Raw genomic sequence first — 26,875 nt, forward strand, 5'->3', positions numbered from 1 at the left:
ATTCCTGCGTGAAGCGATCAGAAACTCTCCTCTTTCTGTCTCGAGCTGCAGGAGAAACCAGAACAAGGAAAGTTTGTGCATACCGGTACAGTTTGCAACACTAGCGCTGCACATCATCGTCATCATTGTCATCATCATCATCATCATCACCACATAAATCATTTCTGATGATGTGACCCAAATATCTCACTTTCTTTACCACATTTAGTGCTTTGATGTCATCAGTCTTGTATAAAGTACTTAAAAAGCAATACTTGAGTAAAAGTACAAGTATCTTAGAAATCTACAAAGAGACAAACAGAAACAGATTTTTCATTTTGTTGTGAGAAAAGAATCTTTTACTCCACCATATGAAAACATTTCTTGCAAGAAACAAGTAACAAAGATGCTTGAAATGTAGTGGAGTAAAAGTATACATTCTTCAGTGGGCTCAGTGGTGGCCTGGGGGTTAACCCAGCGTTTTAAATTGTAAAATTTTTCTTCTACACATTTTCAGTGCTTACTTCTAAGTCCCATATTTTCTGCTATAAAACATAAATGGAAAATGGGTCAATGTGACCCGAAGTCAACACAAGGGTTAAGGAAGTGAGCTTGGGACCAGGAGGTCGCCAGTTCCAAAAAATTCTATTTAGGATATGTAATGGAGTGAAAGTTTCCAGAAATATAAATAACATACGTACAGTACCAAATTAGTAAATGCTAGTACCAGCTCGGCTTAACTCGCCTCAGACGCGGTGCGTATTGGGATTGCCACTTGAGGCTCACTTGTTTTGAGCGCTATTGAATGCATTATTCAAACCAATGTTCTGGGTCTCCTTTTGTATTAGAGAAAAAAGAACAATTTCCTATGAATAGCGGGTTGGTTCAGGACACCCCCTTCTGTCGCTAGCAGTGACGCCGCAATGATTAGTGACGATTCTCTCCGACCAATCAGTAGTCTGCAGGCTTTCACGTCACCTTTTGGTATCGCCTCGGCTCGCTTGGAGCCTCAACGGAGGTAATACTAAAAAAAGTACCTGTTGGCAGGTACCATAATTTCATAATGGAAAACCAAAAAAGGCGAGTAGAGTCGAAGTGAGTGGAGCAGGTACCATGTAGTGGAAAAACGCCATAAGTTGAAGACCAGCAATATACCGAGACAGGACTAAGTCATCAGCATAGTATACTTCTCAGAGGAGTTCTTACCTTGAGCCCACTTCCGGTACTTGTAGATACACAGTATGAGGATGGCTGTGTAGAAGAGGAAGAGCAGGACGGAGCACAGCAGCCGGGGCAGAGGCATCATTATCGGAGGAGGAGAAGGAGTAGGAGGAGGAGGAAAAGCATCTGTAGGCTGAACTGAGGAGGAAATAAATCACATATATCGTCACTGTCGGTCGAAAACCTTGTTTGTCCATAACCGTAGCTTGTCAGGAAATGAAAATGAAAACATTTTATTGAGCTATTTTTCTTGGACGTCAGACAGAATTGCCTCTTTGCTGTTTAAATATTCTATATCGGTGGCGCGATTCCATACAAAGTCAATGCAAAGACGCAAATAGACGCGAAATCACGGCACGTGGCACGAATTCGCCTCATTCGTGCCACACCGCGAGTTCGCGTGAGTTGAAATATTTAAACTTGAGCGAGAAATAGAGTTTTCTTTGGGAAAAGTAAGCAGGGAGGTAAGACTACCTGGTAAGATGTGAAATGATATGTCTGTTGTTGTGTTTATGGTGCAGCTCCAATGCTAGCAGAGTCCCGATCGATCCGAAATCCATCCAGAAAACATTTTAAAGTGGTTTGCTTGTCGTCTCGACAGACCTGATATGAAGTATGAATCCAGAGTTTTTACTAATGGGTATCATCATATGCAGTTTACAGGCAACACATTTCAATGAATAAACACTGTGGACATGATATCAGTGTCGTCATTGGCAGTGGTGGAATGTAACTAAGTAAATTTACGCAAGTAATGTACTTAAGTACAAATTTGAGGTACTTTTAGCCACTTTCTACTTCTACTCCGCTACATTTCATCTGACAGCTGAAGTTACTAGTTACTTTACACGTTAAGATTCCTGCACACAAAACACATGTAGTTTATGAAATCTGATGTTTTATTCTAAAGTAAACTAGCCAACAATATAACGGCCTACAAGTCCAGCTGAGATGATCAGACCATTAAACACACAACTGTTTGGATCCTTTACACCTTTACACAAAATGGGAGGATTTTTATTTACTTTTAATACTTTAACTACATTTTCAAGATGATACTTACCCACTTTTACTGAAGTAACATTTCCAATGGAGGGCTTTTACTTGTAACAGAGTATTTTAGTGTGGTATTAGTACTTTTACTGAAGTAAAGGATGTGAAGACTTCTACCATCTCTGTTCATTGGTGGATACAGCCCTGGTTTTTGGTTTCTCACCTCTCACTGCCAGCCAGCTCTGCAGGGACTCTCCCTTGGTTGGGTGTTCACACTTGTAGAAGCCTTCGTCAGTTTTGGACACCGCTGGGAGGATCATCTCTCCCGCAGGCTCGGAGCCAATGAACACGTCGTTTTTGAAGAACGCAGCGGAGAAGTCGGATGTAGATTCCTCTTCGTCTTTCTCTCTGTAGGAGCAGCGGAGCGTCACTTTGTCTCCTTCCATGACAGGAAGAGCAGGACTCTCCATGATCACAACACCTTCTGAAATGCGGAAGGATACTTTCCTATACCTGCTGCATTTTGTTTATGACTTGTAGAGTTTGCAAAGTGTTTTTAACCCTCCTGTTTTCCTCGGGTCAGATTTGACTCGTTTTCATCAAGCGACAGTGTCGAAAAATACATAAATGCTAAAAACATCAACAAAAATTGAAAAAAAAAATGACAAAAATGTTGAAAAAAGTTTCAAAAACTTTGAAAAAAGTAACAAATGTTGAAAAATTGCGTAAAAAACATCGAAACAAAATAAACAAATGTCGGAAAAAAAGTGCCGAAACTTTGGAAAAACAACAACAATGTTGACAAAAAGTGAAGAAAACTTCAGAAAAAAGTTTCACAAATGTGTTAATTATAAATTTTGACCCTGGAGGACAAAAAGTTGCATGTTTGACGGGAGGGTTAATTTAATAAAAAAACATGCATATTTGATATATGACCTGCCACGCTGATACTGACGGTGTTGCTGCACTCTCCCTGCAGAGACTGACACCAGTACACTCCGGTGTCGGATGGGAAGGCGGACTCAACGGTGCAGGACGACTCGTCTGGGATCCCCCAGCCAAACATACATGGCTGAGAAGTCCTAGCGGAGGTGTTTCTTTTCACCGTCCAGCCGCTGGATTTGGCAGCGCACGTCAGAGAGATTTCTTCATACTGGAAGAACTGAGATCTGTCGGGAGTGACGATCAGCGAGGCGGCTGGTGGGGCGACACAAGAAATGGTTCTGAGCGGTTTAAACTATTTTTTGTGTATATGGCTGATCAAAAGTATTAAAGGTCCCATATGATGCTCCTTTTCATGTTTATACTTGTATTTTGGGTTTGTATTAGAACATGTTTACATGCTTTAATGTTCAAATAACACTTTATTTTTCTCATACTGTCTGTCTGAATATTCCTGTGTTCATTCTCTGTCTGAAATGCTCCGTTTTAGCGCCCGTCTTTTTAAGACCCCACCCTGAATAAAGCCAAGTAGGCTCAGATTATTTTGGGCATTTTTTAGGCCTTTATTGACAGGACAGTTTAGGACAGGAAAGGGGAGAGAGAGGGGGAATGATATGCAGCAAACTGTCACAAGTCGGACTGAGCCTCCAGTCTGCTCTGATTGGTCAGTGTTTGTGGGATGTTTGGCTCCTAAAACACAGGGCTTTCAAACAGAGGAGTAGAGTTTATGTCCCGGAAGAAGTAAAGGAGAAAACACAAGACTTTCACCCAAGAAACAGGTGTTTGTGTCCCGGGAGTACTGCTAAAGAGGACCGGTGTTTCAATCCAAACCACAATCTTTTATTTCTAATCTTAACTAGACGTTTGGGTGTCTAAACTTAACTGTTGTTGTTTAATGTTGTTCTGCCCTCCAGTAGCCAATAATTGATCAATGCAGCTTTAAAATGATTGCATCTGAGAAATATAATGATTTTTTTAAAGACTTATTTCAGATAACACATCACAGCTTCCCTCGCTATCTCAGAAATGAGTCCCGAGCTTTTTTAGCAGTACACACGTAGCATATTCAGAAGGTTGTGCACACCTGCTAACAATACGTGGGTGAGCATGAAACGCTTTGGGGCTTTGTTTCATCAACTACAACAACACAAAAAGCCTACATTGTTCTGGGTTTACTTATGAGCAGGCTTGGATTTTAGGAAAAGGACAAGTCAATTGGAAGATGAGCAGAGAAATATAAATTATTTTGAAAAAGTTAAATAACTTACAGAGCATTAGGCAGAGTGATGCGATTTCCATCCTTTGTTTGTGTTGTGAGTCTTCCTCTTTCAGGTTTTTCATAGCAGTCGACCACATCCTTACCATCACAGGAAACCATGACGACCATCGCTGAGAGACAATACAGAATTACTTACGGAAAGTGACTGTTTCACTTGATGCTTGTGGTAAGAGGTGTAAGAGGAAGTATTCAGATCTTTAGCTGAAGTGAAGTTACCGAAACAACAGTGCGGACAAAACTGTGACAAGAAAATGGAAATACATTAATGAAACAACCATACTATTTTTGTGTTTAGTATTCAAAATATATAATGAACATTGCTGAATATTTCAGGGAGGGATCTGGGAAGAATAACAGGTTTAAGTTGTTTTATATTTTATGCCCTTTTGAAATTGTCAGTGTTTTGTTTTCAGTGACAGGAAATGTGTGAAGAAGAATTAGAAAATTCTTTCAGTCATCCTCTGTATTTCCCATAGATGACATATCGACTCACTGTGCAACAGAAAGATCAGCACGGAAAAATGCAATAGTGCCTGTGATTCTGTAGTTGCTGAGGCCCAGGCATTCAGTTCAATTCAATTTTATTTTATTTATAGTATCAAATCATAACAGAGTTATCTCGAGACACTTTACAGATAGAGTAGGTCTAGACCACACTCTATAATTTACAAAGCCCCAACAATTACAGTAATTCCCTCAAGAGCAAGCATTAGCAGTGGCTATTGCGACAGTGGCGAGGAAAAACTCCCTTTTAGGAAGAAACCTCTGCAGACCCAGACTCTTGGTAGGCGGTGTCTGACGGGCCGGTTGGGGCTGTGATGAACAGTGGCAATAATAGTCACATTAAAGATAGTGGAACAGTGACTTCGAAGGTAGTCATTGTAGTTCATGTCATAGCAGGGCACATTGTGTCATACTGAGTAGTGCAGTCTCCTATACCGGATCATTCATGGCGCACATGGAGGCGGGACGCACGGATCCATCTCCCCAGGAACAAACGCTGTGTCGGGTGGGCGAACTCATGTGATGCGTAAACTAATCGATCCCGTAGATGATGTGTAGGCGTGGTGTAACATATTGTAGATTGAACCTAAGTTGTAGGAAAATGACCCCGACCCGGTCCACCAAACACTGGGCCGTCTTGACTGGCTTCATTCTGCACATATTTCTGTTACTGTAGGCCAATGTATTCTTTTATTTTATCCATGCGTGGCGCAGCAGATCCGTGCGCACCAGTATTGTAGTCAACGTAATACGCTGTACGCAGTATACCTACTAAGAAAGCGCCAGGATTTCCAAATACCCACTTAAAAATGCTCAATGACACGCAACAACATAATTTCCATTATAGTTTTAAAGGTATTTCCACTGTAAATTGGTGCATAAAAGTGTATCCGAATAAAGGAAATTAAGTTGTTAATGCTCAAAAATTCCCTGGGGGAGGACCCCCGACTATGGTATGCCCCCCCCAAGGTAGATTCTGGCCAATATAACATACAGTACAGTATATCCAGTACACTACATTAGACTACATCACTGGATTGCGCCCCCCTCACTCCCCCCCCTCACTCCGTGGGGGCGCCCCCCCTCCCCCCTCTCCTCCCCCTTCTGTCCCCCCCCGCCTGAACTATTAACACTTAGAAAATAAATGGCATTACATGAGTGAGTTCAAACTGCTTATTGTGCGTAATTTGGACTGACACTAACTGGTGTGGCGCTGCCACTCTTCTCTTGATTTCCACTTCGACATTACACCTTTTTTATTTCTACCACAGTTATGTGCATTCACTGCCCAGTCCCCATTTGCCACTCTGGGTATTTTCTTTTATTGCTTATCGAGACGACAAACAGAACATGTTCTCCTTTTAAAATAAAAGATAAATAAGAACATGTAGCCTACATTTCAGAACAGGCAAGAAAAGAAGAAGAAAAAAGGATTTCCATGTTCAAAAGGAGTAGGAAGAAATCAGAAAAAAACTTTTCTGGTGCTATACCCCCTTTTTCTATGTTTGTAATTTAGTTATATACAAAACAATTAAATTCTTCGCTACTTTATGTACAGTATGTATTCACATACTTGGATGCATCTATATGCCCTTATATATGCATATGTGTATTTTATGTTATGGGTGGTGATAGAGCAGTGGATATGTCGCTTGCCTTTGGTGTGGCAGACCCGGGTTCGATTCCCACTGCGATGCATCAACCAATGTGTCCCTGAGCAAGACACTTAACCCCTAGTTGCTCCAGAGGTGCGTGACCTCTAATATGTAACAATTGTAAGTCGCTTTGGATAAAAGCGTCAGCTAAATGACATGTAATGTTATATGTCACATGCTTGTTATTGATTCAGTGGTTCTGAGTTCCGAGTAGAATATTTAAAAAAGGAAAAATAAACGCATTTAGGAAATGGATCAATGAACCAAATCAATCAGCAGATGAAAGGAGGTACAGTGACAGTCATCACCGTTTTACTTTAGAGTCACTATAGTCGGTATCAAATAGCATCAGATAATACAATATAATAACAATACAACTAAATGACAGAGTCCTTGAATGTCATCTGTTTGCATCTGATTTAGCCTTACTTCCTTCACAAAAGGGAAAGTATAGGCCAAGTTATTTCCAAGTTCACCTTGGCGAGTGCAGCATTTGACGACCTGACAAATAGGCTTACATCTTCGTTTTAATCCTTCATAAAGAGTGAAAGCATCTCGGTGAGATCTTTAGCATCCCGGCCTCTTTATCCAGCGACCGCGATGGACTTAATGCTTCAGGTTTGGCTGTTTTATCTCGCTGTCTACAGCGTTGCTGGTAAGTAAACGTCATTGATTCTTTAAAAAAAAAAAACTTCATCAGCTGTTTGTGTGCCTCATGTAGGAATCAGACACTATATCATTCGACCGGTCGGGTTCAGACCATTTATTATGACCCAGATAACGTTAAAATGACATACTTTAAATGTAGGCTAAACTGCAGTTGCTCAGATCCAACTTTAACAGAAGCAAGTCTAATACAGAAAATCGTAGTTTTGCAGCAGCTGTGTGTTAATGCTCTTCACGTCAGGTAGTCAGTAACAACAAAGCCTTAAATCACTTTTAAATGTCAGCTACCAGTAATTTGAATTTGTTTATTGGGTTCGCTGAATCTGACTCGGCTTTATCTGCAAAGTAACCTAATAGCTACATTGCTTCACATTGCTAGACCCTTGTAAGCATATTACATCTACAAGACATTTTCCTTTGAATACTGGACAATTGATCCTTGTTACCCTCTTTCGCCCTGACATATCAACCCAGTCCCACGGCAGTTCGTGAAATGTTCACGTTATTTAATCTATTGATTTGTGTACACGGACACGTTTATGTTGTTTATTTCATGTTGGAGAGGACGAATGTTAAACTGATGTATTTCAATGGGAAGCATCGTTTGTACTCACAGCACGACTACGGTAGCCAGGATTATTAAAAGCTGAAAATCCACTTAAGGAGGTTTGTTGGGGTGGTGGATGGGTCAAACAACACAGGACTTTCACTCCGGAGACCGGGGCTCCTTAACTTTGCCTAATCCCAACTGCTTCTTCTTTTCCTAATCCCAACCGGTTCTTCTTTACTTAAAACCCAACCCCGTTCTTCTTTTCCTGATCCCAACCGTTTTTTCTTTTCACCCATCGCGCTCCTTTCCCGTTCTTGATGCTTTCCAGTTCGTGCTCTCCAACACGAAATAAATGACATAAACATGTCAGTGTACACAAATCAATAGATTAAAAATAACGTGACCATTTCATGAACTGCCGTGAGACTGTGATGGACAGATGTGGATATATTTTTAATCCAAAGACCTTAAAGAAACAGGCTTGCATTCTTGGGGAGCAGGTATTTGCAACGTCTCAAACGTTTATCAGTGTTTTAAGACCCCAATGTCTCCTTCCAGGCAGCGTTGAATGGAAGGCACTAGGATCAGGCACTGGTTATGGTTAGGGTTAAGGTTAGGGTTAGGTGCCTTGAAGTCAACGGTTGCAGCGCTGCCTGGAAGGAGACATTGGGGGCTTAAAACACAATTGAGCATCACAAGCACACAGACTGCTTATGACAGTTTGAGACGATGTGGTATTTCACAATACCCCCGTCACAGACAACAGTATCAAGTTCTCCAATATGAAAGCAGAAATGTAAACCACAACAATACAACCACTTCATAAACTGTTCAAACAAACTCATACAACTATTGCAACACAAGGCAGTGTTCCAATGTTTTTTTTCATGTGCATTATGTCATCCAATGTAAAGTCTTTGGAATGAGCAGGAATGCTTGGGTGGGGGCCAATGGGAAAAACATTAATAGGGGAGCGTAGTCGGCCGCACACAGTGAAAGCAAGAAAACGTTTTTTGGCTTATGCGCTCAAGGTCGGAAAATTTGTCATGCTAAAAATTTGTCACAGAAACTTGCACACTGAGTCCAGTGCGTATCAATTAAAATGTTGCAAAACATTTCATAAAACAATACAAAATGGAGTCTTGAAGCAGTGACGGTGATTTTGTTGTCTTCTCTTCTTAAGAAGAGAAAAAGAAATAGGAAAGATTTGCTCCACCCAATCCTGAGATTGGGCAGAGCGAGGAGAGTTCCACCTCGTTATCAAGGAGCTGCAGGATTATCCTAAAAGATTCAGAGTTTACTTCAGGATGTTGATACTGGAGCCACGTATTAAAAAGAAGACACATTTCCGCGAACCAGGGGATCCTGAAAAAACACCAATTTAACCCTGTATGATTTTTTTTAATGACGAAAGTTTCCGGGACAGTGTGTAAACGTGACTGACGCAATGTGAAGTGGTATATATTTTTTAACGTGCGGAAATTTCGTAGTCAAGGACTGAAGTGAGCACATTTTTCATTTTAGTTTATGGGCGTCATTATTGAATGCGGTATTCAGTTCCTTGATTTTGAAGTCCCTGCATAACATTAGTGGATAGAAATTCTTTACATTTTCTTTTCCTGATTTCCTGGATAACATTTGCAATAGCCTACATTTAGATGGAAACTTGGGTACTGATAAAATAAGATAAATGATGGAAAAAGAAAGTCTAAATGCAATGTTTGTTTCTCCCCAGGACTGTATAACTGAATAATGCATTTTGTCAACAACAACAAAATTCTCTTTACAGCCCAGCGCACTGTCCTGGCGGCCTGAGACACCAAAGGAGAGAGAGAGAGAGAGAGAGAGAGAGAGAGAGAGAGAGAGAGAAAAATCATTTCTAAAGAGACGGAGGGACTGTGCTTTGTGCTGGAACTTGTTGCAGGAAACAGTCAGCTGTTACACAAACCCCTGGGCAGTAAAGTTATTGTGTTTCTTTTACCCTTATAGTGTTTTAAAGCTTTTTTTTTGGCACTCCGCGGCGAGTTATCCGCACGCCGCACACCCTGGCGCAGCGTAAAGGCACCAACCCGATTACGAGTGAATGGGAGCGTTGCCATTTGGTGTATAAGTGCTTGGCTGAGGAGCCAATGGTGCGATGCTACCATCTGTGGGATTATGACTGAACGCCAGACATGGAGCTTTTTGACAACGAATAAGATGGACTTGTATCCGTCCTGTTTTGTATCCTAACGTAGACTATACATTTCCTAACTTCGGTAAAGTTAGACAGAAATTGGCAGATTCGCAAGATTCGCGGGTTTGCGGTTCAATAAATCATAAGCGAAACGTGTTACTTACACAATAGGCAGCTCTATCTAACCGTAGGAAGGTAGACAACAAGCTACAACCCGGTTTTTATCCGAAAGTACCGTCTACATATGTGAATGAATGCAATGCACCCCTGTGAGCGTTCAGCTTTCATCCGAGCGTCTAGGGACCGTCTACAAAGTGCAAAACCGAAAGTGGATACAAAGATAAGAATTCAACAGCTTCACTGTTATTGAGCCTAGCTCTTCCAAAATCACTCTACACATCTAGGGCCTCCCTCTGAACATACTACACTGACTATTTTTTGGAAATATGGCTCAGCCTATTTTTAATGAATTTGTATTGGAAATAATTCAATACCGTCAATGCTATTGAGTCTAGCTCTTCCAAAATCACTCCACATATCTAGGGCCTCCTTACTAACATACTACACCATCGTATGTTGGGAAAGCAGGCCCAGCTTATTTTTTTATATTTTTTATTGGGGATAACATCCAATAGCTTCACTGTTATTGGGCCTAGTGCTTCCAAATTTACTCCACACATCTGGGGGCTCTTTACTAACATACTACACCATCTTATGTTGGTATAGCTGGCTTTGTCTATTTTTAAAGGATTTTTATTGTAGAAAAATGCAATACCTTCACTGTTATTGAGCCTAGTGCTTCCAAATTTACTCCACACATCTGGGGGCTCCTTACCAACATACTACACCATCTTATGTTGGTATAGCAGGCCCTGTCTATTTTTAAAGGATTTTTATTGTAGAAAAATGCAATAGCTTCACTGTTATTGGGCCTATAGCTTCCAAATTTACTCCACACATCTGGGGGGTCCTTACCAACATAGTACACCATCTTATGTTGGTATAGCTGGCTTTGTCTATTTTTAAAGGATTTTTATTGGGGATAACATCCAATAGCTTCACTGTTATTGAGCCTAGTGCTTCCAAATTTACTCCATACATCTGGGGGCTCCTTACCAACATACTACACCATCTTATGTTGGTATAGCAGGCCCTGTCTATTTTTAAAGGATTTTTATTGTAGAAAAATGCAATAGCTTCACTGTTATTGGGCCTAGTGCTTCCAAATTTACTCCACACATCTGGGGGGTCCTTACCAACATACTACACCATCTTATGTTGGTATAGCTGGCTTTGTCTATTTTTAAAGGATTTTTATTGGGGATAACATCCAATAGCTTCACTGTTATTGAGCCTAGTGCTTCCAAATTTACTCCACACATCTGGGGGCTCCTTACCAACATACTACACCATCTTATGTTGGTATAGCAGCCTCAGTCTATTTTTAAAGGATTTTTATAGTTGAAAAATGCAATAGCTTCACTGTTATTGGGCCTAGTGCTTCCAAATTTACTCCACACATCTGGGGGCTCCTTACCAACATACTACACCATATTATGTTGGTATAGCAGGCTCTGTATATTTTTAAAGGATTTTTATTGTAGAAAAATGCAATAGCTTCACTGTTATTGGGCCTATAGCTTCCAAATTTAATCCACACATCTGGGGGGTCCTTACCAACATAGTACACCATCGTATGTTGGTATAGCTGGCTTTGTCTATTTTTAAAGGATTTTTATTGGGGATAACATCCAATAGCTTCACTGTTATTGAGCCTAGTGCTTCCAAATTTACTCCACACATCTGGGGGTCCTTACCAACATACTACACCATCTTATGTTGGTATAGCTGGCTTTGTCTATTTTAAAGGATTTTTATTGGGGATAACATCCAATAGCTTCACTGTTATTGAGCCTAGTGCTTCCAAATTTACTCCACACATCTGGGGGCTCCTTACCAACATACTACACCATCTTATGTTGGTATAGCAGCCTCAGTCTATTTTAAAGGATTTTTATTGTAGAAAAATGCAGCAATAGCTTCACTGTTATTGGGCCTATAGCTTCCAAATTTACTCCACACATCTGGGGGTCCTTACCAACATAGTACACCATCGTATGTTGGTATAGCTGGCTTTGTCTATTTTTAAAGGATTTTTGTGGGATAACATCCAATAGCTTCACTGTTATTGAGCCTAGTGCTTCCAAATTTACTCCACACATCTGGGGGCTCCTTACCAACATACTACACCATCTTATGTTGGTATAGCTGGCTTTGTCTATTTTTAAAGGATTTTTATAGTTGAAAAATGCAATAGCTTCACTGTTATTGGGCCTAGTGCTTCCAAATTTACTCCACACATCTGGGGGCTCCTTACTAACATACTACACCATCTTATGTTGGTATAGCTGGCTTTGTCTATTTTTAAAGGATTTTTATTGGGGATAACATCCAATAGCTTCACTGTTATTGAGCCTAGTGCTTCCCGAATTTACTCCACACATCTGGGGGCTCCTTACCAACATACTACACCATCTTATGTTGGTATAGCAGCCTCAGTCTATTTTTAAAGGATTTTTATAGTTGAAAAATGCAATAGCTTCACTGTTATTGGGCCTAGTGCTTCCAAATTTACTCCACACATCTGGGGGCTCCTTACCAACATACTACACCATATTATGTTGGTATAGCTGGCTTTGTATATTTTAAAAGGATTTTTATAGTTGAAAAATGCAATAGCTTCACTGTTAGTGGGCCTAGTGCTTCCAAATTTACTCCCACACATCTGGGGGCTCCTTCCAACATACTACACCATATTATGTTGGTATAGCAGGCTCTGTATATTTTTAAAGGATTTTTATAGTTGAAAAATGCAATAGCTTCACTGTTATTGGGCCTAGTGCTTCCAAATTTACTCCACACATCTGGGGGCTCCTTACCAACATACTACACCTTTTAGGTGTAGTATTTTAACAACCGGAATATTGAACACCCCACCCCTCAAAATCCATTGAAATGTTTTGTTATGTGATAAGATGATGCCCAATAACAGTGAAGCTATTGCATTTTTCTACAATAAAAATCCTTTAAAATAGACAGGGCCTGCTATACCAACATAAGATGGTGTAGTATGTGGTAAGTAGCCCCCAGTTAGTGTGGGAGTAAATTGGAAAGCACTAGGCCCAATAACAGTGAAGCGCATTTTTCAACTATAAAAATCCTTTAAAAATAGACAAACCACATACCTACATAAGATGGTGTGTATGTTGGTAATGAGCAGCTGTATGGAGTAAATTTGGAAGCACTAGGCCCAATAACAGTGAAGCAATGCCCTTTTCTACAATAAAAATCCTTTAAAACAGACAGGGCCTGCTATACCAACATAAGATGGTGTAGTATGTTGGACCCCCAGATGTGTGGAGTAAATGTAAGCACTAGGCCCAATAACAGTGAAGCTATTGCATTTTTCTACAATAAAAATCCTTAAAATAGACTGAGGCTGCTATACCAACATAAGATGGTGTAGTATGTTAGTAAAAGAGCCCCCAGATGTGTGGAGTAAATTTGGAAGCACTAGGCCCAATAACAGTGAAGCTATTGCATTTTTCAACTATAAAATCCTTTAAAAATAGACAAAGCCAGCTATCACCAACATAATATTGTGTAGTATGTTGGTAAGGACCCCCGGTGTGTGGAGTAAATTGAAGCACTAGGCCCAATAACAGTGAAGCTATTGGATGTTATCCCCAATAAAAATCCTTTAAAAATAGATAAAGCCAGCTATACCAAAATAAGATGGTGTAGTATGTTAGTAAAGAGCCCCCCAGATGTGTGGAGTAAATTTGGAGCACTAGGCCCAATAACAGTGAAGCTATTGGATGTTATCCCCAATAAAAATCCTTTACAAATAGACAGGGGCCTGCTATACCAACATAAGATGGTGTAGTATGTTGGTAAGGAGCCCCCAGATGTGTTGAGTAAATTTGGAAGCACTAGGCTCAATAACAGTGAAGCTATTGCATTTTTCTACAATAAAACTCCTTTAAAAATAGACAAAGCCAGCTATACCAACATAAGATGGTGTAGTATGTTCGAAGAGCCCCCCGATGTGTGGAGTAAATTTGGAAGCACTGAGCCCAATAACAGTGAAGCTATTGCATTTTTCAACTATAAAAATCCTTTAAAAATAGACAAAGCCAGCTATACCAACATAAGATGGTGTAGTATGTTAGTAAAGAGCCCCCAGATGTGTGGAGTAAATTTGGAAGCACTAGGCTCAATAACAGTGAAGCTATTGGATGTTATCCCATATAAAAATTCATAAAAAATCGGCTGAGTCAGATTCTCAAAAGGTGGCGGGTGTAGTATGTTCAGAGGGAGGCCATAAATGTGTGGAGTGATTTTGGAAGAGCTAGACTCAACAACATTGACGGTTTTGAATTGTTCCCCAATAAAAACATATTAGAAATAGGCTGAGCCAGATTTTCAAAACTTAGAGGGTGTATTATGTTCAGAGGGAGGCCATAGATGTGTGGAGTGATTTTGGAAGAGCTAGGCTCAATATCATTGATGGTATTGACATATTTCACAATAAAAATTCATTATAAATAGGCTGAGTAAGATTTTCAAAACTTAGTTGGTGTAGTATGTTCAGAGACAGGCCCTAGATGTGTGGAGTGGTTCTGGAAGAGCTAGACTCAATATCATTGACGGTATTGACATATTTCACAATAAAAATTCATTATAAATAGGCTGAGTAAGATTTTCAAAACTTAGTTGGTGTAGTATGTTCAGAGGGAGGTCATAGATGTGTGGAGTGATTTTGGAAGATCTAGACTCAATAGCATTGATGGTATTGAATTATTTCCAATACAAATTCATTAAAAATAGGCTGAGCCATATTTCCAAAAATAGTCAGTGTAGTATGTTCAGAGGGAGGCCCTAGATGTGTAGAGTGATTTTGGAAGAGCTAGGCTCAATATCATTGATGGTATTGACATATTTCACAATAAAAATTCATTATAAATAGGCTGAGTAAGATTTTCAAAACTTAGTTGGTGTAGTATGTTCAGAGACAGGCCCTAGATGTGTGGAGTGGTTCTGGAAGAGCTAGACTCAATATCATTGACGGTATTGACATATTTCACAATAAAAATTCATTATAAATAGGCTGAGTAAGATTTTCAAAACTTAGTTGGTGTAGTATGTTCAGAGGGAGGTCATAGATGTGTGGAGTGATTTTGGAAGATCTAGACTCAATAGCATTGATGGTATTGAATTATTTCCAATACAAATTCATTAAAAATAGGCTGAGCCATATTTCCAAAAAATAGTCAGTGTAGTATGTTCAGAGGAGGCCCTAGATGTGTAGAGTGATTTTGGAAGAGCTAGGCTCAATAACAGTGAAGCGGTTGAATTTTTTATCTTTGTATCCACTTTCGGTTTTGCACTTTGTAGACTGTCCCTAGACGCTCGGATGAAAGCTGAACGCTCACAGGAATGCATTGCATTCATCCACATATGTAGACGGTAACTTTCGGATAAAAACCGGGTTGTAGCTTGTTGTCTACCTTCCTACGGTTAGATAGAGCTGCCTATTGTGTAAGTAACACGTTTCGCTTATGATTTATTGAACCGCAAACCCGCGAATCTTGCGAATCTGCCAATTTCTGTCTAACTTTACCGAAGTCATTTCCTCATCAGAACGAAAGTAAAAGTTGGGAATGACGCAGCTATTTTTGGTCAAGTGCTGAGGTAGGACATGTAGCACTTTTCACTCTTTTAAAATACAGACGAACGACACTTTGACACCGCGATGAATGGGAGAACTATCCTTTTGATTGGATCTATTGTTTTTATTGTTCTGGTCCTCAAGGCAGCCGCCACAGGTACGTTACATCATAAGGCCTATAGCCTACTACCTTAGGCTAAATTTATAATTATATCAGTGTGGGCTATATCTTCTTTTTAATAGGATCGTGGTTAATTTGCGTACTTAATTTCAGTTATTTAGTAATTTGTTGCTTGATTGAACTTTGGTTAAAAACCGCAAAAAGAAAAGAAAGTAGGCCCGCGGCCACTCAGTTGTCGAATGTGTTTCTCACTTTAATAGTTTCCGGTTTCCCTGAAAATGCCACCAGTGCCATTGTTCTGTCCATGAATCCTCCATGATGTAGATAAGAGGAGATACCTATATAAAAGTAGGCCTACGTAGATAAGACAGGAAAGCACAGTTTGTGGTGAATACGCAAATATAAACCTATCATAAGTAGTCAGGCCGAACTGATTGTCGGCTAATCATGGAGGAAATGCTGACTCATCAGGCTGATAGAACACTTTAGCCTTCTCTTTGATTCTTTCTGTAGCCTAATATTTTTTTTTTTGTAATTTAAGCTCTGAATTTGTGTTTTATCTCACTTGGAGTGAACTTGAAGCGATCTTTATCTGGGTTGGTTGTTAAGTCATGTCACAGAGGCCGCAGCGAGAAAACTGTGGAAATGTACATATGCATACAAATAATGCAAACACATTCCCAGGACAGTCTGATGTGATGCTATATTTCAATCAGAGATTGCAAAAGTACTCCTTTCCCGTACTCAAGTAAAAGTACAGATACTTGTGTTATACAAAGGACTGATTTAACTAAGTAAAAGTAACAAAGTACAGGCTTGGAAATGTACTTAAAGTATAAGGGCCCTATCTTGCACTCAGCGCAATTGCCTTTGTACACCGACGCATGTATCATTCCTATTTTGCACCCGACGCACAGCGGACTTTTCCCTCCACAGACGCACGTCGGTAAATTAGGGATGTATGTTTGCGCCCCTGGGGGCGGTTCAGCGAAAAGAGGAGGCGTGTTCCGCGCAAACGTTACTTTGTGCTATTCTGCAGTTTCAGAAAACAATTCCGCGGCACTGACCAGGAAAACCCCCACTAAACATTAGACGTCTGATGGACGTGCAGATCATGTCTAAATTGCGGCCCGTCCGGTCCAGACCAATTCTTGACGTCTACACGACGTGCAAACTAGGTCTGCTATTTGAACGTCTAACAATGACCCCATTTGGACGTCAATATGCAGTTCAACATTTGAACGTCAGACTAGGTAACTTTTTGGACGTCATGTGGACATCTTAAACATGTGTGGGAAATTGACATTTATTAATGTAATATTGTTTATTTATGACAAATATCAACATTGTTGTCAACAATATGATTAATGAATATGAATATGATGATTTGTGATTAAACATTATTTGTTATACATTATTTATTTATTGAGTACATTATATTTTGTTATTTTACATATTCCTGTTTTCCCTCTACTGGTTTATTTTATTTTACATAATTAATTAATAAATGTATTTATTTATTTATTTGGAAATGCAATTTAAATAATTAACATATAAATAACACCACTCTGGCTGAGGCAGCACGTTATCATGACCCAAGCATTAAACGCCAATCTGATTGGCGGAGGCAACACACCAAGCATTTGGGCCCCTGTTTGGGGCGATTCAGCGTGTTTCATGGCATAGATATATACGGTTTCATGGAAGCAAGCTTTTAAGCTGTAGGAAAATAAACTGAAACCGTATGCCACCTTCTGAAATGGTACTACAGTTATGCACAGAGCTAAGAAGCATTAAAAAGATGTCTGAAATTAGTTTGAATTTGACGTAGAAAAGACTTCCACAATGACCACAGTTGGACTGCAAGTCGCCCTTATACAGCGGTCCTTTCGACGTCAATAATGGATGTTCGGTAGACGTCGAAAAAATTGGACGTGCAAAAACGGCGTGAACAACACCGTCGTTTGGACTGGTCTTTGCGCGCAGTGGGCCTGGTCTAAAGTCGTAGGCGCTAGTCTAAAGTCAGTAGCGCCTTATTCAGATGCTATTTTAGGGCGCATGCTTGGCCATAATGTAGCGTGTGCCGCATACACTTCTCTCATCTAAATGGATGCAGCAGTTCCCATTTTTGCAAACCATACATAATTACAAAGGAAAATATACTGAAAATGCGCTTCAGGTGTTTGGATAGGTCAGGAGGCACTTTACAGTACAGTCCTCAAAAAGTAGCAGCATTCTTTGTGGCTTGTTGTGTTTTACACAACATTTCCATGAATCATGGATGTGTTGATGACATAAATGAGGAAATATTAGAGGACTTAAGGACGATGATGTTGAACTACGGCGGGATCTGGTCCGGGATATGTGTCATGTTCTCCTGATGGAAGCGGGTGGACGGAGATGGAGTGGGGAAGAGGAAGGGGCACAACAGGTGCAGGTGGTGCGTTTGGAGAGTACGCTCCATGGCTGCAGCAATCCTCTCCAGACTTGAGGAGAAGCGCCCGGTAAGCGCCAACATCGCCTACTCGGCCAAGACGGGCATTTATTACTTTGCCGCATCTCGCACCGGCAGCTCCCGCTGGCGTCGCCAGGCAAATCCGCCGTCATAATAGCAATCCGCCATGGAACAAAGCGCCCTGCTCTTAAAGGGAATGTAAGATGACGCTCTGATTGGTTTATTGCGTTTACGCACCAAACCACACCTAGCTACTTCAGACCAACCCATTTAAGATTTGCGTGGGCGCAAGACTCATTTATCCCGGCCGGTAAAATAGCAACAGCGGCCGAGATCCGCCCACAAAGCTACTTGCGTTTTGCGTTTCATACTTGCGTTTCAGATGCGTAAAAATAGGGCCCTAAAAGTAAAAGTAGCCTTGTAAATGACAACCATATTTAATGCAAAGCTACCTGGAACACACAAATGTTACTAGAGTGCAAGCTGAGAAACCTCAGTGGACATGGAAAAAATGCTCTTTATATATATGCCACTGCCTACATTTTAAATGGATGTCTGCCAAGGCCTAAAACATCACATAGCCTATATGATTATTGTGACAGAGACTAGGACTCCAGGTTAATAAGATTCTGACTGAGTAGCAAGATATGAATTAAATTGTGATTATGTGAGAATTCACAGATCCCTTAACATATCCCTTAACATTTAAAGGAATCTTTAAACAACCCACTGCTCAGCTGATGAGGGCATTTTCATTCTTCGTAGCCTACCCTTGAACTCTTTTGTGATGAAGGCCAATTTGAGACCTATATCTGAACCGAGGCGTCCATACTACTAAGTTCTAACGTTACCGCCATCAAGCCGCAATGATTTGCTGTGAGTGAATGCCGCCGCATCTGTCGAGTCGTCTTGTAGTGGTGCGTCAAGTGAAACGAATATTTCCCATCCAATTAGATTGAGTTTGGTATTGATGATGCAAAAATAACGGTAACTCCACTGAAGTTATTTGAAACTAAAGTAACGAGCTAATTTTGTAAAATATAAGGAGTAGAAAGGACCGATATTCTTGTTAAAAATGTAAGGAGTAAAAGTAAAAAGTCAGCACAAAAATAAATAGTAAAGTAAAAATATCTGAAAAATCTACTTGAGTACAGTAACAAAGTATTTGTACTTCGTTACTTCCCATTTCTGATTTTAATATGTTTTTGTCATTTTTTTCTGTGTTCACAGTGCCAAAGGCAGAGCAAAGAAAGGAATGCGGCAAGTTAAAAAACAAATGCTGTTTCCCCCTTATAGTGTCCAAGTAACTCCTAGCTTCATTGCTACAAGAAATGGTTGAATCTTGAAGCAGTCAGGTGTTAAAGATCATCAGATTTAAGTTCTCCAAATAAAGATAATGTTGTTGGGTGTGTAGCAGAGCTGTTCTAGTCAACCAAAACAAAAATAAGCTGTGAAAAACATTTTTAGTCAACTCAAACTAAATAAAAAGTAAAACCTTGGGGGCGCCCTAGTAGCTCACCTGGTAGAATGTGTGCCCCATGCATGTACCAAGGCTTAGTCCTTACCAGTGGCCCAGTGTTCGATACAGACTTGACATGAGACAGCGCTGTGTCATAATCACTTCACATCGGACACTAAAGTAGCTCAAAGATTTACATCAAGTTGTTTTTGTATGTATATGTAGCTACTTAACTTTTTCAATAAATGTAGGAACATAGTTCCACTTCTTAACCCTTGTGTTGTCTTTCTGTCGACTTTGCAACTCATTGTCCTTCTGGGTCAAAATTGAAAATGAACAAATTTTCTGACGTTTTTGTCATTTTTCCCAACGTTTTTTTTGCCTTTTTTATTTTTAACGCTTTTTCTTGTCAAAGTTTATTCTGGATACGGTTTTGAAACCATTTCAATTTTTTTCAATTGCTATCAACTTGAATAAAACACCCAAAATGCAATGAAACTAGTGAACTGATCCTTAATTTAACTTCTGAAGAGCATTTTATATGGAACAATTCATGTTATGTTTGGGCACTTTGGATGATGGAAACCCAAATTTCGGTTATCAAAATATAGAGGACAACCATAAGGGTTAAAGGAAATGTTTACATCGTTTTCAGTTTTCTATTCTGAAGGTTTCATGTTGTTTCTTGTTACAGAAAATGTTCAATTAAGTTGCCCAAAGAGCCTGGAAGCAGCGGTCGGAGACGACATCACTTTGGACTTCCACCTCGAACCTCGATGCGATGCAACAAAGTGGAAAGCCTTTGTTTTTGAATGCAAACAGAATTCTGACATTGCCCTGGTTTACAAAAGTGGAGGTTTTTCTGATACAGATCAGGCAAAACAATTTTGTGACAAAGTGTCTTCTGACAGCAGCTGGGACCTAAGCAAAGGGAAACTAGCGTGGAAAATCTACCAATTTGGAGAAAGTGACGCGGGACCATACAGCTGCGTTGTTCGAACTAAACATCTCCAACTCCCCTGCTCTACTGAACTAAAGATCAAACAGTGTAACTTTCATTGCTTGATGACACACATTAGATACACACATTACTAGTAGATGATAATGGGGACACGTTTACAGTAACTTACTGGCATTCAGCTGCCAGTAAGTTACTGTAAAACCAACATGTTTTTTTTCCATTCATATAACATTCATTTATACTCGACAAATCATTGAGGGGCAGTCCTTAATGATCTGACATCAAATCAAATTACAAAGAAAAAAAAAACATCATAAGGAAGATAGAAAGACACTAAAACTTCCTGAATCGGAGAAATGATTTGATGAGTAAATTATGATAATAAGGATACAAAAGAAAGTACAACCCTGTAAAGCAAGTACAAGTAGAAGTTTGCAGATCCATCTACATTTCTTAAAGACATGCAGGAAGAACTCAGTGCAGCCAGAGCTGTTAGCATGTAGCATGTAGCTGTAGACTCTTCACGACACGAGTCCCATCTTTCCTGATTACCTAATCACTTTTGTCTTTTTTGCAGTGGACAATCCAAGAAAGCAGAACAAAGCCCAATACCCAACCGTAAGTTAAATATAGAAATGGCAGAAAACTAAGTGCGTTCATTTTTGTAATTGTCACTAAATTATCTTTATTTTCTGCTTGTTCACTTATATATTAAATAATAATTAAATAGAGAGCTGCAGAGATAATGATTATAATTTCATCATGTCATTCATGAAAAGGAAAACTCTGATGTCAGCTTGTTAAATGTGATTATTGTTCTAGTTTCTTCTCTCCTCTGTGACAGTAAACTGAATATCGTTGAGTGCAGGACAAAACAAGACGTTTGAGGACGTCAGTATCATAAAAGGTTTAGATTTAGATAAAAGGGCTAGATTTATCAAGCCGTTTGCGCCTGTTTCCAGGCGCTAATTGGTCGCAAAGACGGAAGTAACCGATGCGGGCTATTTAAAAACAGGGCGCACTTGGGTAAAATCGCAGATTGTCTGCCATATGAGCGAGAACAGACAAGTTGCGCTTCAAATATGCGTTCGTGGGAGGGTCGTGGGGAAAGTGGGAGTTGCACACAAAAAGGTGGGAGGATAAGCGCAAAGTGCCCCTAATTATATATTCCGTGGTATTTACAAAGATTGTCAGTAAGAGCGCGCCTCTATTCTGCGGGGGAAATTCTCCTAAACCAGGTCTAAACCAGCCGCAGTCGAGTTTCCTCGTAGACATTTATGCCGCTGGTGAAATGGCAACAGTAATTTGAGCAAGACGAAGACATAGGCGAGGCTGAAAATATTTTTAACACAAGAATCACACGGTCAGTTAACACAACATCATTTAGCGTTACAGATCAAGCAGCCATCCAATATTAGAGTTACTGGAAGAAATCAAAGATGAAATTGAATCTCCCACTCAGCGTTCACATCCCATTCCAGCAGTTGTTAAACTCCGCGCTACATTACAAATATTGGCATCAGGATCATTTCAAACAGTCCTAGCATCAGCAGTGGGAATATCGCAGTCTGCACTCAGCCGTATCGTAGCACATATATCGCTTTGCTACAGCGCAATTTACGGTCTAGTGGGCGGAGAAAGACGCTGATTGGCTGATGGGTGTCAGGGTTGATAAATACTACGCAAAATGTGGAAGCATAGCGTGCGCTATTACCGAACTCGCATAAACAGACGCAGCGCAAGCTGCGCTAGTGTTAGTAAATCAGGCCCTAAGTGTTCAGAACTCAGTTATTACAGGTTGGAATATTTACTCAGATTGATTTTATTGTCTCTTTCTTGTTCCTTTTTTATTTTACAACCCACATATCTCATCAGTTGAATGAGTTGGTTTAGTATTTGTGTTTTGGAATCCCACAGTAAAGAACTAATCTTGACATTTTACATCTATTCTCCAGGACTTGACAGTGACATTGGTATTGGCTACGCTCGCATTGCTGTATTTGCTGCATTACTAGAGAAATATGGAACAATCAGTAAGTCACAAATTTCTCCTCTCTTCATTCATCAGCTTTATCTTTCCATACTCATTCCTTTTTTTCACATCGGACATTAAAATATAATTTAATGTGCTTTCATTGGAAGTGATGGGAGTAAAAAAATAAAAACTGGTTTTGTGTCACATAGGTACGAGTTCAAGACGAGCCAGGAGAGGACGCAACAAACAACAAACAAGAAAAGAGAAAAATAATAATCTTATCAATCTGAGCCCAGACAACATATAAAAACACTTAAACATAAATCTTCAGCTACCAATACAAGCTACCAAATAAGAAAAATCTTTTATTACATCTATTTGTTTTTAATCAGGTGCCTCCAGGAAAACACACTGGTTGCTAGAAAAATGGTAATTCTTTTTCTATTTTTTTTTTCTCAAAAAAAAGGCAACCCATAGTTTGTTTATTCTCTGTATCCTGGATGTACCTGATAGCAGCAGCTCCTCTGTTGGACCTCATGATGGTGCTGTTGGCGTACTGTTATTTTGTTTGAATACAGCTGCTCTGGGAGATAAAATGCACCTGAGACTACAGTACTGAGATTGCACAAACTAGTACGGATGGGCAAAAGAATAAGATACTGCATTATATTGCACTATTTTTTGTGGCAATACTGTATCGATACACAGATGAAAGTATTGGTCTTTGCTTAAATTGTACATGAGATTTTAACTTTTAGGTACTAGATGAAGGAAATCAATTGTGTTTACAGTCAACTACATGTTTTATCTTTTTAGATAACACAGATGTTGACCAAATTTTCTTTTGAGGGTGTAATTTGAAGCTGAAAGAAAAAGGTAATGAATCGCAATATATCTGAATATGTCGTGATAATATTGCATCAGGAAGGCCTCTGGTGCTTCCCACCCCTACAAACTAAGTTGCAAGGATGAAGGATGAAAGAAGGGATTACTCTGCTGCCTCAGTGTTTGGAAGGTCTGTTAGGTTATAGTTTACAGTTTAATCATGAAATGTATGTATTTGTGTATGATTTTAATCCACGGGTTAATCTGTTATAGGAATGATGCGGTAGGACCAAATTACGCACTTAATGGTTAAAGCAGAACTGACAGCCATGTTTCTATGAAGTAATTCAAGTACAGAATGTTTACTGTAATATAAAAAATGATGTGCCTGTTCTCCTGAGCTCTGAAATCTTTGATATTTGATTGATTTTGTGATATTTTTGCAGACACCGGGGGATTTTTCATACGTGCTTTTTGATACTTGAGCTTTTGATACATCAGATCATGATTTTATAAACCATCTCAGGGATGAAAGTGGTATATTTGGGTTCTCTTGACTGGATTACATCTCATTCGTCTAATTGAATTGTCTCAGTATCACATGTAGGCTCTGCATCCTCTTTAGACTTACACACTGTAGATTTGATTGACCAAAAAAGGAAACCAAATACATGAAAATACTTATTATTTTAGGGTGGCATTCTTAAAGTCTATACTAATTTTTAAATAGTTTTCCTTACTGTGCTGCTTCACTTCATTGCATATTGTTTTTTTACTGCCCTGTGAAGAACGTTACATCTGTTCTGGAAAGCACTACTTAAGGTTGTATTTTGGAATTGCTCATACTTTTATTCCACAAACAAAACCACATGGCAGTTGTGAGCTTTGTAAGCTGTGAAATATCTGGACACAGGATGAGGTGCTGGAACTTTTGATTGTTTGTTAATAAAAATATGTTTTCATCATGTAGGCTACTTGAGATTTTTCTTACAGTTTTAATTGAATTAACATTTCCTTCCTCATTGAATGATAAGATCTTTTTTTTCTTTTTAACACTTTAAACGTGTCAGATACACAGAGAAGACATTTGCAGTCTGTTTCCTAAAAGTCAATTCACCTAAAAGATACTTTTAGTTTTAGATTAGTTGTTGTCAGGAAGAGATTCACTTGATTTCTAATGTATCTGTTGTCAGTTTGTCATGAATGTGTAACAGCTATGCAGAGTAAGGAAGCTTGTTGTTGAAAAGCGAGAGAGAGAGGACAGAGAGAGAAACAGTGAGAGAACAGGATCGTTGTGCTGTGCAGGGATCATCGCTCTACTTCGCAATGCCTGCAGACTGACTTTTTGAAACTAGAACTACTACCTTGCGATTGTTTGCTTCCACCAACCAGTCAAGCTGCAGTTTACATCGATCAGTACGTTTACATGGACATAATATTCCGGTTTTTGCCCTAATTCCGTAAAAGACAATATTCCGACTAAGCTGTTTACATGGTTAATGAAAGAGAATATTCCACTAATATTCACGTTTAAATGTAGCTGTTCAAAATACGATTTTTTTCAAAGTTTACCAGTGGTGGCTGACTTGTTGGACCGTGTGAACACAGCGTCCCTCTTTCATTCCTTCAACCAGCTTCTCGAAAAGGTCGTTGTAGCGATGTGTGCTCATATCCAAAAACCTGTTGATATCCAAGTCTTTGATAAGGTTTAAAAGTAGCTGTGTTTCTCCTTCTTATCGGGTCTGCAGGCTTGCAAACCGTTGGCTGGTTGGTTTGTGTACAGAAACCATAGCAACGCGCAGAGCTGACCATAAGCCTGTGGTAAAAACCCAGATTGAGTCACATATTCCAAATGTTCTGCATACATGTCCAAAGAATTCCTCTAAAACCCGAATAATACCGGCATATCCCATATGTCTTAATCAGAAAATGCTGTATTGGAAAAAAAAAACAACCTTATTCTGAATATCCAACCGGAATATGCTGTTTACATGAACTGTATCAAAATCGGAATATTGTCATAATCGGAATAATAGTGGAATATTGGCGTGCATGTAAACGTACTGAGTGTCTGTCGGACTCAAATGTAGTGAAAACTTTGAAGCAATTTAATAAAAGGTATTTAGTGTATTTTTTGGTGAAACATGGATGCTTCACACCCATCTCTAACCTGGCAGCACAGAAGATCTGTACAATCACCATAGTTTCAAGATTAGGGTCACCCATTCAGTATTGGCGCGTTCATGCCACCTGGGAATATCAGGGACCGCCTCCGTGAATATGGTGTTTTTACGACTGGCAGCGTTCACATGGTCGGGATGAGTGTTCTTCTTCTTCTGTTATATTGGCGTTTGGCATAACAACTTGTTGCATGACTGCCACCAACGGTTGGCCGTAGCTGAGAGCATCAGGTGGGTGAAAACATGGAGGCCACAATAACAGAAGATTCTCTGCTGTTTTCTTATGCGAGCATCCAAACAGCACATCGCCAGGTGTTTGTTTGTGTTATCTGCAGGACAACCAACGGGAAAAGAAACGGATAAAGTTGCCTCCATCAAGTGTCAGTTGTCTACAACGCGTCACCAAATGGGAAAATCGGTTAGCAAAATCTAGCCAGAGTTTCCCACCTCTGATTCCCAGAGGAAGTGACATGAATGGTGATGTTTTTACTCGGAAAAATGTATAAACGCACCGTATGTGACGAAATGTTTTTGCAGAATGTTATGATGTATTAGACGTGTGTAAAATTGTGTCATAATTAGCACAGGAACTCCTGAGTTATGGCCAAAAATCGTGTTTTGTGAGGTGACCTCTTGACCTTTGACTGCCAACATCTAATCAGTTCATCCTTAGCCCTTTCCCAATTTGTGCATCCCCCGATTCTTCTCCTCTCCTTATGTGTAGACGGAAACGATCTGACGAGAAAACACAAAAGTGGCATTGCAATCTCACTCTTTATTCCGCGTTTAGACTAGCCTTATGGAGGTGGTGGGGGGAATCTGCGAGCATATGGTGACGCAAAAGTGTGTGAAATGTGATCCACCAAGTCCGCGCGCCTGCGTAGAGCCTTCCGTCTACTAGTCTTCCTCTTCTCCTCCTCTCTCCCTCTTCTCTTCCTAGTAGCGTGAAGCGAACAACAAAAGCTGACAATTTTGTCTGGACAGACGATGAGGTGGAGTTACAGTAGCCTCCTCGATCCTCACTCCTTAATGTCCATTTTAGGAATTGGGACGTCCTTCAACATAGCATGCTGAGAATGATTTCCGGCTGGAGGATCTAGGAGTCAAGGAGGTACAAATTTAGGAATTGGGAAAAAGCCCCTTGAGTCTCAGTGGATGTTTCTGCAATAAATTTAAGAGATTCCCTTTAGGTATTCCTCAGAT

At 39.8% G+C, this 26,875-nt stretch overlaps 3 protein-coding genes across 3 annotated transcripts in view; all 3 read right to left on the reverse strand.

Annotated features, from left to right (window-relative positions):
- The window catches only part of LOC120572807 (sialoadhesin-like), a gene marked incomplete in the record, with an annotated part of 288,199 nt that overhangs the window by 166,194 nt on the left and 95,130 nt on the right, over positions 1-26,875 (reverse strand).
- Positions 1,030-25,227, reverse strand: LOC120572846. The gene is made up of 5 exons (XM_039822334.1): positions 25,065-25,227; positions 4,404-4,524; positions 3,130-3,390; positions 2,417-2,677; positions 1,030-1,338 (listed from the first exon to the last, which is right to left on the reverse strand). The coding sequence occupies exons 2-5, from the start codon at positions 4,498-4,500 to the stop codon at positions 1,145-1,147; spliced, it is 813 nt and encodes a 270-aa protein (XP_039678268.1). The 5' UTR covers positions 4,501-4,524; positions 25,065-25,227; the 3' UTR covers positions 1,030-1,144.
- Positions 25,982-26,875, reverse strand: part of LOC120572746 — a 52,669-nt gene continuing 51,775 nt past the window's right edge. The window contains exon 28 of the mRNA XM_039822157.1: positions 25,982-26,768. Coding sequence (XP_039678091.1) covers positions 26,711-26,768 — 58 coding nt within the window. The 3' untranslated portion in view covers positions 25,982-26,710. The remainder of the gene's footprint in view (positions 26,769-26,875) is intronic.

The sequence above is a fragment of the Perca fluviatilis genome, chromosome 14 (assembly GCF_010015445.1).
Source record: "Perca fluviatilis chromosome 14, GENO_Pfluv_1.0, whole genome shotgun sequence".
Taxonomy (NCBI): Eukaryota; Metazoa; Chordata; class Actinopteri; order Perciformes; family Percidae; genus Perca; species Perca fluviatilis.